Below are 17,331 nucleotides of genomic sequence, written 5' to 3' on the forward strand. Positions count from 1 at the left end.
ATTTTCAATCTCTCCAGAATTTTTGCCACTAAGAAAATGTTGTTGGAATAAGTGGAAATCCAGGGATGCAATGTAGAGTGAGTATGGTGATACCTCCCACCTCAATTCATGAATTTTTTGCAGTGTTTGTCTTACACAGTGTGGTCTTGCACTGTCGTGTTGCAGAATGACGACTTTTCTGTTGGTCTGCATTAACAGTTTGTCCAGGTTTCACCACTTCAAAGTGAACAATTCTCCACCAAACAGAAGCGCCTTTATGGGATGTAAACCCGGCTTGGCAGTACTTCGTGATGATTTATTTGGAGGAGCCACAGCTTTTTACTTTTTAGATTGTCATATAAGACTCATTTTTCGCCTCCAATAATCAAACGATCAAAAAACAGTTCTGTATGGCGCCATTGAAGCAATACGTTGCATGTGATGGATCGTTTGGCTTTGTTCTCCTCGGACAGATTATGGAGAACCTAAACACCTGCTCTGCTTATTATTCTAATATGCTGTAAATGCTTCTGTACCTTCAACCAAGACTGGTTAAGGGTGTTTGACAGTTTTTCGATTGTTTGACAAGGATTTGCTTCCACTTCTGCCCTTAGCATGTAGTTGTCTAATGTCGTTGGTCTTCTTGATTAAGAGGAGTCAGGGAGATCATAAACATGGTTGTTACTTTTTAGAAAGTCGATAATATTGTTACTTTGAGTCGTCTCAAAAGATTCCAATTACTGTGGGTAAAATTATACCTTTAGATGTGCAAGAGGTACATAGAAATTAAATCCAGAAGCTGCAGCAGTTGTGGGTGAGAAAGGTGCATCCAGTTTATATGGCGGTTTAAACATACGTCTTCCATCATGTACCAAATTACAGTGAAGCAATGGAGGCGATGGTTCGTATCATGGCATATTAGAAAAATTTTTGTTGTTTTATATTGATTATAATATCTTGTACATTGTAGGTTTCTTAGTTCAACAAGATCATTTTTTTGTCATTCACGTCCATAAAACATGGTTGTTAATATTTAATAAATTGCTAGATTGCTATTTTGAGTCAGTAGCCTAGTTCTGGCAAATTCTAATATGTTTGTATGGTATTAAAGGAAGTGCAAGTGAAATTCCTATGTTTACACAAGCCAACTTATATTGAAATCACCTAGTAATTAAGAGAAACGGTGTTTCATTGGAAAAAAAAAGTATTTTTAAAATAAAAAGCTGTTTATCCAAATCAATTTTACTACAAAACTATAGACAAAATCATGAAAATAAATTTTATATAGTGCAAATAATATAAAAGTGAATTTCTCATAAATAAATTTTAAGGTAAATTAGATTTTAAGAAAAAAATAAAGGATTTTACTAATCTAATAATCAATGTTGATATCCGTAGCAGCAATGTAAGCAAAAATTCGACGTGACATGCTTTCTATTAAATTATTAATGTCTTCTTGGGGAACATTTTCCAGTTCCTCCGGTGCTGGTATAAGTTGTTCTGTGTTGAAAAAGGATATTTTTACCAGCTGTAATTCTTCTTGTAACGTTATCCCATTAGGACACAATGAGATTAAGATCCGGCGAACAAGAAGACCACTCTAATGCGGTGACACTTTCCATTTCCAAACAATTTTAGGCAAATCTGCGGACATGTCGAGGAACATTATCCTGCATAAATAGGAAAGAATCTCCTAAAATACCTTTCCAGAAGCTTACTACAGGTTGGAGTACTAAATCCACATACCTTTGACCGGTTTGTGATTGTCTAATGGCAATTAAAGTAGTTTTTTCATCAATCATAATGCCACCTCAAAACGTTACACTTCTTCCTTTATATTTGGGGATCGATTGGGCAGCACGGATCCTAGCTTGTCTCCCATGATTTGTAACTTGAACACGTTGCCTTTAAAGCTTGGGATGGGATATTGTGAAATTTCCTTTTGCCATGTGTGCTAAAAAAAGGGTTTTGGCCTTTTATGGTGGCTCCTTCAGGACTTCTTCTGAGCCTATTTTTGAGGGTTCCCAACTCCAGAAACCTTGAATACAGTTTCAAAACTACACCCTGTGTGACACGTACCGTTTGTGCAATTTCCCTTTGTTACATGCCTTGTTCTGACAGAGCAACAATTCTTCCCGTTTGGACTTCTGATAACCCCCCATAAGGCATTTTTAATAAAATTTGCAGAAATAAGTAAGTTCACTTTACTACTACTATACATGGGTACCATGAGATTGACACTGCAAGAACAAATCTTTTTTTATCAAAAAAATATTTACTTTTATTAACTATTTTTTATGAAAAACGTCTATCTTGTAAATACTAAAAGATTCCATATAAGTTTGGTTGTGTGTAATTTATTATAGAAACATCTTGTACCTTGTATACCATTATAATAGATAGCACTTATGCGGTATTATTTAAATTTGGATAAACAATAAAATGTATTGTTAGGGTTTTAACAACTCCTACTGTATAAAATGAGGAACGGCTGCGAAATGAAACGATACGAGGCCTTCCATTTCTCCAAAAATAGTTTGATCAATTTCTTAAAAAGGTAAGTTGTATCTTGTGAACCTTCTTATGAATAAACTATTAAAACAACTAATTTAATGACTACATTATTAAATAATTCAGACCAATCTATCGCCAAGTAAACCAAATATTTTAATCGTCATTAAATTTGCAACCTTTCACTGACAGCACACCACCCATCAGTTAGTATAAAAAGAAAAAATCCATCTGATTGCACCATCAGTACCAAAAAGTTCTTCGTCACAAGCATATAACATGATATTTCTGGTGAGTAGTGCGTTTAACATTGGTAAAAAACTTTCGACGGCGAAATGTGATCGGTACATTCATTCACATTCCACATGCCACAATTGAGATTGCTCATTAAATTCGTGTCTATTTACCAATTACCATTTTGTTTCCGGTTAATGATTTTGGATAGTTTTACTTCGTTGTTAAGATTTCACACTTTTATTGTGAATGTAGGAGTGGTTTTAGACGTGGAGATGAAAAAGCAGTTGAGCCATCTGTCTAAAATTGACATTGTTTTGGTTGCTAGAAAAATGATTTGAAATTGGATACGTTGTTGTAGAGTGCAAATTTGCTTCTGGCCTTCGTTGTGGGAACATCCAGCTCTGGTTTCGTCAGAGGTTACGGCGAAGGAGTTTCTGCCAGCCAGACGTTCGATCACGGACAAGGTTACGGACAAGGAACCGAATTGCATAGCGGCAGCGGACACGGTTCCGAGATCGACGCCGGTACCGGCAGCTACGAGTCCGGAATTGGTGGAGGTTCGACACACGGCGGCGACTTCGAGACCAAACACTTGGAGGAGCACGTTAGCATCCCGACGCACACCATCGAGCACACGAAACCGGTGCCGGTGCCCGTTTACAAGAAGATCGGCGTGCCAGTTCCGCATCCGGTGGGAGTACCGGTGCCGCAAGTCATCAAGGTGCCAGTACCGCAACCCTATCCCGTTCACGTTCCGGTACCACAGCCGATCGCGGTTCCCATCTACAAATTGGTGCCGCAGGAGATTGAGAAGAAGGTTCCGATTACCGTGCATAAGATTGTGCCCGTGGAAGTGGAGAAGCCGTATAAAATAGAAATCGAGAAGCACCATCTTCAGTACGTGGAAAAGCCGTACCCAGTTCACGTGCCGGTCTACAAACATGTCTACCATCATGTGCCAAAACACGAAGGTGGTGGCGGAGGTCACGGATGGCATTAGGGCATCTTAGAATATTAGTTGTTGTTGAATTTTATTTATGATTTGTTGTACATTATTAATTGTTGTTTTATACTTTCTCATTAATCATTTCCTAGTCCATCATCATCAATCATCATCATCACCACCAGCATCATCATCATTATTATCACCATAGTTTCGTCATTAATGTTTTTAAAATATTGTTACTATTTTTCTAATAAAACTATTGATTGTTACTTTGAGTCACCTTATTTATTTTACTTGGTACCTCCAGAAGAGTGAGATGAGGAAACTACTCCTAGTTTAAAATATAAAATTAGCAATTTGATACTAACTAATGATTACTTAAATATATTTTATTCTGAAATTGAGTAATCTGAAATGTACATTTAATCAATTTTAGGATACACTGACATACTGGCTAAATAAGAAACAATCAAAAACTATTTTCCGAAATTATAAACTTTCTATTTCATTTGTAAAATATTATATCAGATATGAAAAGTTTAACGTTGCATTTAAAATAAACTGAAAATTTGTGACAAGAGGATTTGAACTAATAAATATATACTATGCAATCAAAAATAAACTACTTGAAAAATCTACTTTCTAAAATAAGTGGCGGTAATATATTTTCTATCATCCTTTAAAGTTCTAACAAATTCTAATATGTCTGAATGTGGTACAAGTGAACTGATATTAATGTCAATTCTGATAATTTTATTAGGGGGCCGCTTTCTTACATCAAGTTCAAACGAATAAATTTTTAACAAGCATTTATTTCTAATCAATAATATAATCACCCTCGTTATTAACAACCTTTTGCCATCTAGTGTGTAAATTTTCAATCTCTCCAGAATTTTTGCCACTAAGAAAATGTTGTTGGAATAAGTGGAAATCCAGGGATGCAATGTCGAGTGAGTATGGTGATACCTCCCACCTCAATTCATGAATTTTTTGCAGTGTTTGTCTTACACAGTGTGGTCTTGCACTGTCGTGTTGCAGAATGAATGAATACAGTTTCAAAACTACACCATGTGTGGCTCCTACCGTTTGTGCTATTTCTCTTTGCTACATGTCTTGTTCTGACAGAGCAATAATTCTTCCCCTTTGGACTTCTGATCCAATCCAATCCCCATTAAATAAAATTTGCAAAAATAAGTAAGTTTACTTCACTACTTCTATACCATGAGATTGGCACTGCAAGAACAAATCTTACCACATATTTATATTTTTTATCAAAAAAATATTCGCTTTTATTAATTATTTTTTTATGAAAAACATATCTATATTGAAAATACTAAAAGGTTTCATATAAGTTTGGTTGTGTGGATTTTATTATAGAAACACCTTATACCTTGTATACCCTTATAATAGCACTTCTGCAGTTTTATTTAAATTTAGATTAACAATAAAATGTATTGTTACGGTTCTAATAACCCTTGTTGTATTAAATGAGGAACAGCTGCGAAATGAAACGATATGGGGCCTTTCATTTCACCAAAAATAGTTTGATCAATTCCTTAAAAAACAAGTTGTGTCTTGTAAACCTTCTAATGAATAACTATTAAAACAACTAATCTAATGATTAAATTATTAAATAATTCAGACCAATCTATCGCCAAGTAAACCAAATATTTTAATCGTCATTAAACTGCAACCTTTCACTGACAGCACACCACCTATCAGTTAGTATAAAAAGAAAAAATCCATCTGATTGCACCATCAGTACCAAAAAGTTCTTCGTCACAAGCATATAACATGATATTTCTGGTGAGTAGTGCGTTTAACATTGGTAAAAAACTTCCGACGGTGAAATGTGATCGGTACATTCATTCACATTCCACATGCTGTTTGGGATTGCTCATTAAATTCGTGTCTATTTACCAATTACCATTTTGTTTCCGGTTAATGATTTTGGATAGTTTTACTTCATTGTTAAGATTTCCCACTTTTATTGTGAATGTAGTATAGGTTTTAGATGTGGAGATGAAAAAGCAGTTGAGCCATCTGCCTAAAATTGACATTGTTTTGGTTGCTAGAAAAATGATTTGAAATTGGATACGTTGTTGTAGAGTGCAAATTTGCTTCTGGCCTTCGTTGTGGGAACATCCAGCTCTGGTTTCGTCAGAGGTTACGGCGAAGGAGTTTCTGCCAGCCAGACGTTCGATCACGGACAAGGTTACGGACAAGGAACCGAATTGCAGAACGGGGACGGACACGGTCCCGAGATCGGCGCCGGTGCCAGCAGCTACGAGTCCGGAATTGGTGGAGGTTCGACACACGGCGGCGACTTCGAGACCAAACACTTGGAGGAGCACGTGAGCATCCCGACGCACACCATCGAGCACACGAAACCGGTGCCGGTGCCCGTTTACAAGAAGATCGGCGTGCCAGTTCCGCATCCGGTGGGAGTACCGGTGCCGCAAGTCATCAAGGTGCCAGTACCGCAACCCTATCCCGTTCACGTTCCGGTACCACAGCCGATCGCGGTTCCCATCTACAAATTGGTGCCGCAGGAGATTGAGAAGAAGGTTCCGATTACCGTGCATAAGATTGTGCCCGTGGAAGTGGAGAAGCCATATAAAATAGAAATCGAGAAGCACCATCTTCAGTACGTGGAAAAGCCGTACCCAGTTCACGTGCCGGTCTACAAACATGTCTACCATCATGTGCCAAAACACGAAGGTGGTGGCGGAGGTCACGGATGGCATTAGGGCATCTTAGAATGTTAGTTGTTGTTGAATTTTATTTATGATTTGTTGTACGTTATTAATTGTTGTTTTATACTTTCTTATTAATCATTTCCTAGTCCACCACCATCATCATCATAACCATCATCTTTATCGTCATAGTTTTATAATTTATGCTTCTAGAATATTGTTGCCACTTTTCTAATAAATCTATTTATTATTACTTCGAGTTGCCTCATTACATGAAACATAAAAACACTGAGATCGATAAGCTTCTACACGTACCAAAACACTGTGTGGTGCAGGTTCATCATCATCATATTCTTTGAACTTTGGGACGGTTCATATGTTTAACACCAATATTTTTTATAATAAATGGTTAAAATTTGAGCACAGGTAGAGCACGTCCAATAATGAAGAAAATATAAAAAAAATTGTGTTTCTGTATTTTCTTTGGGCGCAACTTAAACTGTCTTTGTTCTACTTCCAAATTTTGACCACCAACTTTAGACACATTTTGTAATTCATAAATTAACTAAATTTGGATTAACAATAATATGTATTGTTGATAAGCAGATCTGTCAGATCCAACTTCAAACACAACTTGAATTAAATAAACAAAATGGAATGCTTAATGGGCATCAAATGTAACGATTACGTCCTATTAGCTTCGGACACAGTGAACTTGGAAGGCATAATCGTCGTTAAGGTGGACGACGAAAAGCTACAAAAATTAGGCACCAAACTGGTTATGGCTGTGGCTGGACACAAAGGGGACAAAACAATGTTCACTCAGTACGTAGCCAAAAACCTCCTGCTGTATAAAATGAGGAACGGCTACGAAATGAGACCGCACGAGGCCGCCCATTTCACCAGGAAAAGTTTGATTGATTTCTTAAAAAGCAAGTCGTGTCTTGTGAACCTTCTGATTGCCGGATACGACGATAAGGATGGGCCGCAGCTGTTCTATATGGATTATTTGGCAGCGTTGGCCGACGTTAATTATGCAGCTCATGGTTACGGTGCTCTAGTTTCGCTACCCATTTTGGATCGGTACTATCAGACGGATATGAGTGTCTCCGATGGTTGTAGACTGTTAGAGAACTGCGTTCAACAGGTTCAGAAGAGGCTTATGATTAATTTGAGTAAATTTAAGATTCAAGTCATTGATAAAGATGGCGTTAGAGATTTGCCTAATTTTACTCAAAAGTTATTAGTTAATTAATTAAATAGATATTTTCAAATATAAAAAGTTAATATTATTTTTAGTTTTAGATGTCTTATATAAAACAAATGTGATAATTTAACTTTATAATTTATTAAAAAAGTAACAAAAATGTTTTAGGAACATCAATGACCACAATATGTGATGATCCATCTACGTATTTTGGTATGTCATAGAAGATAATCAATAGATTTATTAGAAAAGTGGCAACAATATTTTAAAATAAAAAATATTTAACGCATCACTAGTTAGTACCAAATTTTATAATCATTTTTGTAGAGGATGGAATGCTAATTTTATATCTTATACCAGCATGTAAAACTAGGAGTAGTGTCCTCATCTCACTCTTTTGGAGGTACCATGTAAAATAAATAAAGTGACTCAAAGTAACAATCAATAGTTTTATTAGAAAAGTAGCAACAATATTTTAATAACATTAATGACAAAACTATGGTGATAATGATGATGATGGTGGTGGTGATGATGATGATTGATGATGATGGACTAGGAAATGATTAATGAGAGAGTATAAAACAACAATTAATAACGTACAACAAATCATAAATAAAATTCAACAACAACTAATATTCTAAGATGCCCTAATGCCATCCGTGGCCTCCGCCACCACCACCGTGTTTTGGTACATGATGGTAGACATGCTTGTAGACTGGCACGTGAACTGGGTACGGCTTTTCCACGTACTGAAGATGGTGCTTCTCGATTTCTATTTTATATGGCTTCTCCACTTCCACGGGCACAATCTTATGCACGGTAATCGGAACCTTCTTCTCAATCTCCTGCGGCACCAATTTGTAGATGGGAACCGCGATCGGCTGTGGTACCGGAACGTGAACGGGATAGGGTTGCGGTACTGGCACCTTGATGACTTGCGGCACCGGTACTCCCACCGGATGCGGAACTGGCACGCCGATCTTCTTGTAAACGGGCACCGGCACCGGTTTCGTGTGTTCGATGGTGTGCGTCGGGATGCTCACGTGTTCCTCCAAGTGTTTGGTTTCAAAGTCGCCGCCGTGTGTCGAACCTCCACCAATTCCGGTCTCGTAACTGCCGGCACCGGTGTCGATCTCGGGACCGTGTCCGTCCCCGCTCTGCAATTCGGTTCCTTGTCCGTAACCTTGTCCGTGATCGAACGTCTGGCTGGCAGAAGCTCCTTCGCCGTAACCTCCGACGAAGCCAGAGCTGGATGTTCCCACAACGAAGGCCAGAAGCAAATTTGCACTCTACAACAACATATCCAATTTCAAATCATTTTTCTAGCAACAAAAACAATGTCCATTTTAGACAGATGGCTCAACTGCTTTTTCATCTCCACGTCTAAAACCTATACTACATTCACAATAAAAGTGGGGAATCTTAACAACGAAGTAAAACTATCCAAAATCATTAACCGGAAACAAAATGGTAATTGGTAAATAGACACGAATTTAATGAGCAATCTCAAACGGCATGTGGAATGTGAATGAATGTACCGATCACATTTCGCCGTCGAAAGTTTTTTACCAATGTTAAACGCACTACTCACCAGAAATATCATGTTATATGCTTGTGACGAAGAACTTTTTGGTACTGATGGTGCAATCAGATGGATTTTTTCTTTTTATACTAACTGATGGGTGGTGTGCTGTCAGTGAAAGGTTGCAGTTTAATGACGATTAAAATATTTGGTTTGCTTGGCGATAGATTGGTCTGAATTATTTAATAATTTAAGCATTAGATTAGTTGTTTTAATAGTTATTGATTAGAAGGTTTACAAGACACAACTTGCTTTTTAAGAAATTGATCAAAATATTTTTGGTGAATTGAAAGGCCTCGTATTGTTTCATTTCGCAGCTGTTCCTCATTTTATACAGCAGAGGTTGTTAAAACCCTAGGAATACATTTTATTGTGAATCGAAATTTAAATAAAACTGCAGAAGTGGTATTATAAGGGTGTACAAGGTACAAGGTGTTTCTATAATAAAATCCACACAACTAAACTTATATGAAACCTTTTAGTATTTTCAATATAGATATGTTTTTCATAAAAAAATAATTAATAAAAACGAATATTTTTTTGACAAAAAATATAAATATGTGGTAAGATTTGTTCTTGCAGTGCCAATCTCATGGTATAGAAGTAGTGAAGTAAACTTACTTATTTTTACAAATTTTATTTAATGGGGATTGAATTGGATCAGAAGTCCAAAGGGGAAGAATTATTGCTCTGTCAGAACAAGACATGTAGAAAAGAGAAATAGTACAAACGGTAGGAGCCACACAGGGTGTAATATTTCAAGGTTTTTGGAGTTGGGAACCTTCATAAGTCCTGGAGGAGCCACCACAAAAGGCCAAAACCGTTTTTTAGCTCACATAGCAAAAGGAAGTCCCACAATATCCCATCCTAAGCTTTAAAGGCAACGTGTGCAAGTTACAAATCATTCAATCATCATCACCAATTGGTCCCGAAATATAAAGAAAGAAGTTTAATGTTTTGGGGTGGCATTTTGGCTGATGAAAAAACTACTTTGATTGCCATTAGACAATCAGTAACCGGTCAAAGGTATGTAGATTTAGTGCTACAATCTGTAGTAAGCCTCTGGAAAGGTGTTTTAGGAGAATATTTCCTATTTATGCAGGACAGTGTTCCTCGACATACCCGCAAATTTGCCTAAAATTGTTTGGAAATGGAAGGTGTGACCACATTAGAGTGGTTCGCCGGACCTTAATCCCGTTGAGAACTGATGGGATAACGTTACAAAAAGAATTACAGCTGGTCAAAATATCCGTGGCAACACAGAACAACTTATACCAGCACCGGAAGAACTGGAAAATGTTCCCCAAGAAGACATTAATAATTTAATAGAAAGCATGTCACGTCGAATTTGTGCTTACATTTCTGCTACGGATGTCAACATTGATTATTAGATTAGTAAAATCCTTTAATTTTTTCTTAAAATCTAATTTACCTTAAAATTTATTTATGAGTAATTCACTTTTATATTATTTGCACTATATAAAATTTATTTTCATGATTTTGTCTATAGTTTTGTAGTAAAATTGATTTGGATAAACAGCTTTTTATTTTAAAAATACTTTTTTTTCCAATGAAACACCGTTTCTCTTAATTACTAGGTGATTTCAATATAAGTTGGCTTGTGTGAACATAAGAATTTCACTTGCACACCCTTTAATACCATCCAAACATATTAGAATTTACCAGAACTAGGCTACTGTCTCAATATAACAATTTAGCAATTTATTAAATATTAACAACCATGTTTTATGGATGTGAATGACAAAAAAATGGTCTTGGTGAACTAAGAAACCTACAATGTACAAGATATTATAACAAATAAAAAACAACAAACATTTTTCTAATATGCCATGATACCATCCATCGCCTCCATTGCTTCTCTGTGATTTGGTACATGATGGAAGACATATGTTTAAACCGCCATGTAAACTGGATACGGCTTCCTCACCCATTACTGCTGCAGCTTCTGGATTTAATTTTTATGTACCTCTTGCACATCTAAAGGTATAATTTTACCCACAGTAATTGGAATCTTTTGAGACGACTCAAAGTAACAATATATCGACTTTCTAAAAAGTAACAACCATGTTTATGATCTCCCTGACTCCTCTTAATCAAGAAGACTAACAACATTAGACAACTACATGCTAAGGGCAGAAGTGGAAGCAAATCCTTGTCAAACAATCGAAAAACTGTCAAACACCCTTAACCAATCTTGGTTGAACGTACAGAAACATTTACAGCATATTAGAAAAATAAGCAGAACAGATGTTTAGGTCCTCCATAATCTGTCTGAGGAGAACAAAGCCAATCGATCCATCACATGCAACGTATTGCTTCAATGGCGCCATACAGAACTGTTTTTTGATCGTTTGATTATTGGAGGCGAAAAATGGGTCCTATATGATAATCTAAATTGTAAAAGGCAATGGCTCTCTCCAAATAAATCACCACGAAGGACTGCGAAGCCGAGTTTACATCCCATAAAGGCGCTTCTGTTTGGTGGAGAATTTTTCATTTTGAAGTGGTGAAACCTGGACAAACTGTTAATATAGACCTGCAGAAAAGTCGTCATTCTGCAACACGACAGTGCAAGACCACACTGTGTAAGACAAACACTGCAAAAAATTCATGAATTGAGGTGGGAGGTATCACCATACTCACTCTACATTGCATCCCTGGATTTCCACTTATTCCAACAACATTTTCTTAGTGGCAAAAATTCTGGAGAGATTGAAAATTTGCACACTAGATGGCAAAAGGTTGTTAATAACGAGGGTGATTATATTATTGATTAGAAATAAATGCTTGTTAAAAATTTATTCGTTTGAACTTGATGTAAGAAAGCGGCCCCCTAATAAAATTATCAGAATTGACATTAATATCAGTTCACTTGTACCACATTCAGACATATTAGAATTTGTTAGAACTTTAAAGGATGATAGAAAATATATTACCGCCACTTATTTTAGAAAGTAGATTTTTCAAGTAGTTTATTTTTGATTGCATAGTATATATTTATTAGTTCAAATCCTCTTGTCACAAATTTTCAGTTTATTTTAAATGCAACGTTAAACATTTCATATCAGATATAATATTTTACAAATGAAATAGAAAGTTTATAATTTCGGAAAATAGTTTTTGATTGTTTCTTATTTAGCCAGTATGTCAGTGTATCCTAAAATTGATTAAATGTACATTTAGATTACTCAATTTCAGAATAAAATATATTTAAGTAATCATTAGTTAGTATCAAATTGCTAATTTTATATTTTAAACTAGGAGTAGTTTCCTCATCTCACTCTTCTGGAGGTACCAAGTAAAATAAATAAGGTGACTCAAAGTAACAATCAATAGTTTTATTAGAAAAGTAGCAACAATATTTTAAAAACATTAATGACGAAACTATGGTGATAATAATATTGATGATGCTGGTGGTGATGATGATGATTGATGATGATGGACTAGGAAATGATTAATGAGAAAGTATAAAACAACAATTAATAATGTACAACAAATCATAAATAAAATTCAACAACAACTAATATTCTAAGATGCCCTAATGCCATCCGTGACCTCCGCCACCACCTTCGTGTTTTGGCACATGATGGTAGACATGTTTGTAGACTGGCACGTGAACTGGGTACGGCTTTTCCACGTACTGAAAATGGTGCTTCTCGATTTCTATTTTATATGGCTTCTCCACTTCCACGGGCACAATCTTATGCACGGTAATCGGAACCTTCTTCTCAATCTCCTGCGGCACCAATTTGTAGATGGGAACCGCGATCGGCTGTGGTACCGGAACGTGAACGGGATAGGGTTGCGGTACTGGCACCTTGATGACTTGCGGCACCGGTACTCCCACCGGATGGGGAACTGGCACGCCGATCTTCTTGTAAACGGGCACCTCTAGTTTCGCTACCTATTATGGATCGGTAGTACCGATTCGGTACTATCAGACGGACATGAATATTTTCGATGGTTGTAGACTGTTAGAGAACTGCGTTCAACAGGTTGAGAAAAGGCTTATGATTAATTTGAGTAAATTTAAGATTCAAGTCATTGCTAAAGATGGCGTTAGAGATTTGCCTAATTTTACTCAAAAGTTATTAGTTAATTAATTAAGCAGATGTTTTCAAATATAATAAGTTTAATTATATCTAGTTTTATATGTCTTATATAAAACAAATGTAATAATTTAATTATATAATTTATTAAAAAAGTAACAAAAATGTTTTAGGAACATCAATGACCACAATATGTGATGATCCATCTACGTATTTTGGTATGTGATAGAAGACAATCAATAGATTTATTAGAAAAGTGGCAACAATATTTTAAAATAAAATATACTTAACGAATCGTTAGTTAGTACCAAATTTTAGAAACATTTTAGTAGAGGATGGAATGCTAATTTTATATTTTATATCAGCATGTAAAACTAGGAATAGTTTCCTCATCTCACTCTTCTAAATGTACCATGTAAAATAAGTAAGATGATTCAAAGTAATAATCAATAGTTTTATTAGAAAAGTAGCAACAATATTTTAAAAACATAAATGACAAAACTATGGTGATAATGATGACTAGCAAATGATTAATGAGGAAATATAAAACAACAATTAATAATGTACAACAAATCATAAATAAAATTCAACAACAACTAATATTCTAAGATGCCCTAATGCCATCCGTGGCCTCCGTCACCACCACTGTGTTTTGGTACATGATGGTAGACATGTTTGTAGAATGGCACGTGAACTGGGTACGGCTTTTCCACGTACTGAAGATGGTGCTTCTCGATTTCTATTTTATATGGCTTCTCCACTTCCACGGGCACAATCTTATGCACGGTAATCGGAACCTTCTTCTCAATCTCCTGCGGCACCAATTTGTAGATGGGAACTGCGATCGGCTGTGGTACCGGAACGTGAACGGGATAGGGTTGCGGTACTGGCACCTTGATAACTTGCGGCACCGGTACTCCCACCGGATGCGGAACTGGCACGCCGATCTTCTTGTAAACGGGCACCGGCACCGGTTTCGTGTGCTCGATGGTGTGCGTCGGGATGCTCACGTGCTCCTCCAAGTGTTTGGACTCGAAATCGCCGCCCTGTGTTGAACCTCCACCAGTTCCGGACTCGTAAGCGTTGGTACTAGCTCCTATGTCTATTACATCACACTAAAAATGGAATAAAACCAAAATATTCATTAAAATCTGGTCACCGAGACATAACTCTCTAAAATCACTAACCAGAACCAGAATGGTAATTGGTAAATGGACCCGAATTTAATCAACAATCTCAGGCGACCTGTGTGTTAGAAAGTGAATGAATATACAGACCACATTTCGCCATCGAAAACAGCAACGAATTATAAATAATGTAACATAATAAAGAACCACAAATAATATTTTAAGATGTCCTAATGCCTTGGCGTGACATCCACTACTTCACCGTGTTTTGGTACATGATGGTAGACTGGTATGTAGATTATCCGCTTCCACTGAAACTTCCGGAATTCAAGAGCCAAAATCTTGATCTGAATCTAATTGATTTCATCTTAGTATTGTAGATATAATCATGGTGTTTTTAAAATAAAATACGTCCGAATTAGAATAATTTCATTCGTCCATCAACTCAAATTTGCCCAAACATTAAAAAATTATAAAAAGACAATAGTTTTTGACAGTCAACCATTCTTGATCGCCCTGTGTATCAATAGAACTAATTGGTAAATTTTAAACTAAATATATTTTTTTCATTTCAATTTAATTTATGTGCATTTCAAGTCACTTAATTTAGAAATTAATCATTAGTTAATTCTCCTAATCGAGACTACTTAAAAAAAAGAAAAGAATATTTATTGATAAAAATCTACTTATAAGGATTGTAGGAGTTTATTTCTGACATTATTTAGTACTCAATGCATCAATATCATTTTTTTTTTTATATGAATGATATTTTGAATAGTCACATTATTTGTCAATAATTTTAGCTGTGGGTTATTAAATTTACTTAAGAATTATTTAGATGGAATTGTCCACAGTTTTCTACTTTAGGATTACAATATTTTGTGATGTTTTTGTTGTTTTTAGTTCATCATATTTACTAATAATAAATTATTAAAAAAACTAAACGACTTAATTATTCAAATATTAAAACAAACCTCATTTTTTTATAAAATATCACAATTTTCAACAACTAAAACAGGAATTTCGGATATTGGAGGAAAGTTATTTAATATCTTTATAGACATTTAGAAAGATTTAAGCATTGTCCAGTTTACATTCAAGAAATTCCAGTATTGGTAATTATTGGGAAGAAGATGCAGGAATCTAATATCTGCTTTTGAAAACCATATAATTTGTAAAGCATTTCACGAATTTCAGTAGGAGAAACATTTAATAGTGACAATTCTCTATGATTTTAGATTTGAACCCTTCAAAACTAACGTATTTAGTTGTGTTTCAGCTTTTAGAAGATTTATACATTCATATATTCACATTAAAGAATTATGATTATATTAAATCACTGAAAGAGAAATTCAGACATCTGAAATATGCTTATGAAAGTCATACTATTTCTGAAACATGTGTATTTTAGTAGGAAAATCTTAAAAATAAAAAATTACAAAAACAGAGTAATAGATTAAATATGAATGATATTTTGAATGATCACGTTACTTGTCAGTAATTTTATCTGTGGGTTATTGAATTTTACATAAGGCTGTTGTATATTCCGGGAAATTTTCCGGGTATTGAGTTGAATCAGAATTATTTAGTTTTCAGTTTATATTTTAGGATAATAGTATCAATAATATTTATTAAAAGAGATAAAGAGATAAATAAAGCTTTTGTTGTTTGTAGTTTAACATATTTACTAAAAAAAAATAAACAACTTAATTCTTCCAATATTAAACCAAACCTTCTTTTTTATAAAATATCAAAATTTTCAACAATTAACTGAAACAGGAATTTCAGATATTGGAGGAAAGTTATTTAATATTTTTTTAGACTTGGAGGAAGATTTGAGTATTGTTGAGTTCAAATTCAAGAATTTTCCAGCATTGGAAATTATTGGGAAGAAGATGCAGAAATTTAACATCTACTTTTGAAAACATTTGTAAAACATTTCTCTTCACGAATAAAAAATATTGGAGGATTTGAACCCTTTAAAACCAACGTTTTTAGTTGTGTTTCAGCCTTAAGAATATTTAGACATTGATAAGTTCACATTAGAGAATTATAAAAATTCAGAGATCTGAAATATAATTATGAAAGTCATACTATTTCTGTAACATGTAACTCTGAATTTCAGTAGGAAAATCTTAACAATAAAAGATTGGGAAGAAGATACAGGTACTTAACATTCGCTTATGAAAGCCAAACCATTTCTAAAACATTTTTATAAAATATACCAAGGAAAACAAATACCTAAAATTTCCTTATAAAAATCATACCATTCCTGAAACATTTAACATCACCTTTATAAATTACAGTGGGAAAATCTTAAAAGTAAAAAAGAATAACAATTGGGTAATAGAATAAAACTATTTGGAATAATTAAATTCTTCAAATATTAAACATAACCTCCATTTATTCTTATACAGTACCAAAAGCTTTAACAAATGATATGAGAACAGAAAATTCTTATATTTAAGGATATACTTTTAACATTCAATGATGGTCTGAAAATAATTTTAAATCTGATACTGTTTAAATATCTAAAGTGTCAGATTGTGTCCCACATTTTTTTTTTTTTGACTTTGAAGAAGGCATTTTATAAATTACAGTAGGAAAACTTGAAAACAACTAAAAAGTAAAAATTCTGTAATATAATAAAACTTTTTTGGATAGATTTTCAAGTTTTTTTGTGGAGCAAAATTTTCACAAATAAGTTACAACAAAATTAAAATAAACTTATCTACATACAATTAATCAGTAAATATACTTTATTATTTATCAAAAGTTTTGTTTTGTGTGCTCACGAAATTGGGAGTGAATTTTGTCCAATGAAACACTGTAATTAAATCTCTAGGAAACGTGTAATTATCTGGCTTTATTGAAATATTAATACAGTGGTTCATATAAAAGATGGGTGTGTCTTAATGCTCAACATAACTAAAAAACAATGTTGAAATTATATTTGTTATTTTTTTGTTTAGTCAA

General features: G+C 34.6%; 6 protein-coding genes across 6 annotated transcripts; 3 read left to right on the forward strand and 3 right to left on the reverse strand.

Annotated features, from left to right (window-relative positions):
* The first annotated feature begins 2,647 nt into the window (after nt 1-2,647).
* LOC126265811 (uncharacterized) lies at nt 2,648-3,923 on the forward strand. The gene is made up of 2 exons (XM_049968622.1): nt 2,648-2,781; nt 3,086-3,923. Exons 1-2 carry the CDS (start codon nt 2,770-2,772, stop codon nt 3,725-3,727), a joined length of 654 nt encoding a protein of 217 aa, XP_049824579.1. The 5' UTR covers nt 2,648-2,769; the 3' UTR covers nt 3,728-3,923.
* A 1,475-nt stretch (nt 3,924-5,398) lies between these two features.
* LOC109604777 (uncharacterized) lies at nt 5,399-6,866 on the forward strand. Its single transcript, XM_020021311.2, has 2 exons — nt 5,399-5,479; nt 5,782-6,866. Exons 1-2 carry the CDS (start codon nt 5,468-5,470, stop codon nt 6,421-6,423), a joined length of 654 nt encoding a protein of 217 aa, XP_019876870.2. The 5' UTR covers nt 5,399-5,467; the 3' UTR covers nt 6,424-6,866.
* Nucleotides 6,867-7,021: 155 nt separating this feature from the next.
* Nucleotides 7,022-7,624, forward strand: LOC109604776 (proteasome subunit beta type-2-like). Its single transcript, XM_049969098.1, has one exon. It carries the CDS (start codon nt 7,022-7,024, stop codon nt 7,622-7,624), a length of 603 nt encoding a protein of 200 aa, XP_049825055.1.
* Nucleotides 7,625-8,194: 570 nt separating this feature from the next.
* LOC109604775 (uncharacterized) lies at nt 8,195-9,179 on the reverse strand. Its single transcript, XM_020021309.2, has 2 exons — nt 9,168-9,179; nt 8,195-8,865 (listed from the first exon to the last, which is right to left on the reverse strand). Exons 1-2 carry the CDS (start codon nt 9,177-9,179, stop codon nt 8,224-8,226), a joined length of 654 nt encoding a protein of 217 aa, XP_019876868.2. The 3' UTR covers nt 8,195-8,223.
* Nucleotides 9,180-12,717: 3,538 nt separating this feature from the next.
* Nucleotides 12,718-13,552, reverse strand: LOC126265987 (MAGE-like protein 2). Its single transcript, XM_049969099.1, has 2 exons — nt 13,537-13,552; nt 12,718-13,079 (listed from the first exon to the last, which is right to left on the reverse strand). Exons 1-2 carry the CDS (start codon nt 13,550-13,552, stop codon nt 12,718-12,720), a joined length of 378 nt encoding a protein of 125 aa, XP_049825056.1.
* Nucleotides 13,553-13,842: 290 nt separating this feature from the next.
* On the reverse strand, nt 13,843-14,632 carry LOC109604774 (uncharacterized). Its single transcript, XM_049969100.1, has 2 exons — nt 14,618-14,632; nt 13,843-14,343 (listed from the first exon to the last, which is right to left on the reverse strand). The coding sequence occupies exons 1-2, from the start codon at nt 14,630-14,632 to the stop codon at nt 13,843-13,845; spliced, it is 516 nt and encodes a 171-aa protein (XP_049825057.1).
* Nucleotides 14,633-17,331: the final 2,699 nt, after the last annotated feature.

This window comes from Aethina tumida, chromosome 6 (assembly GCF_024364675.1).
Source record: "Aethina tumida isolate Nest 87 chromosome 6, icAetTumi1.1, whole genome shotgun sequence".
NCBI classification, from domain to species: domain Eukaryota; kingdom Metazoa; phylum Arthropoda; class Insecta; order Coleoptera; family Nitidulidae; genus Aethina; species Aethina tumida.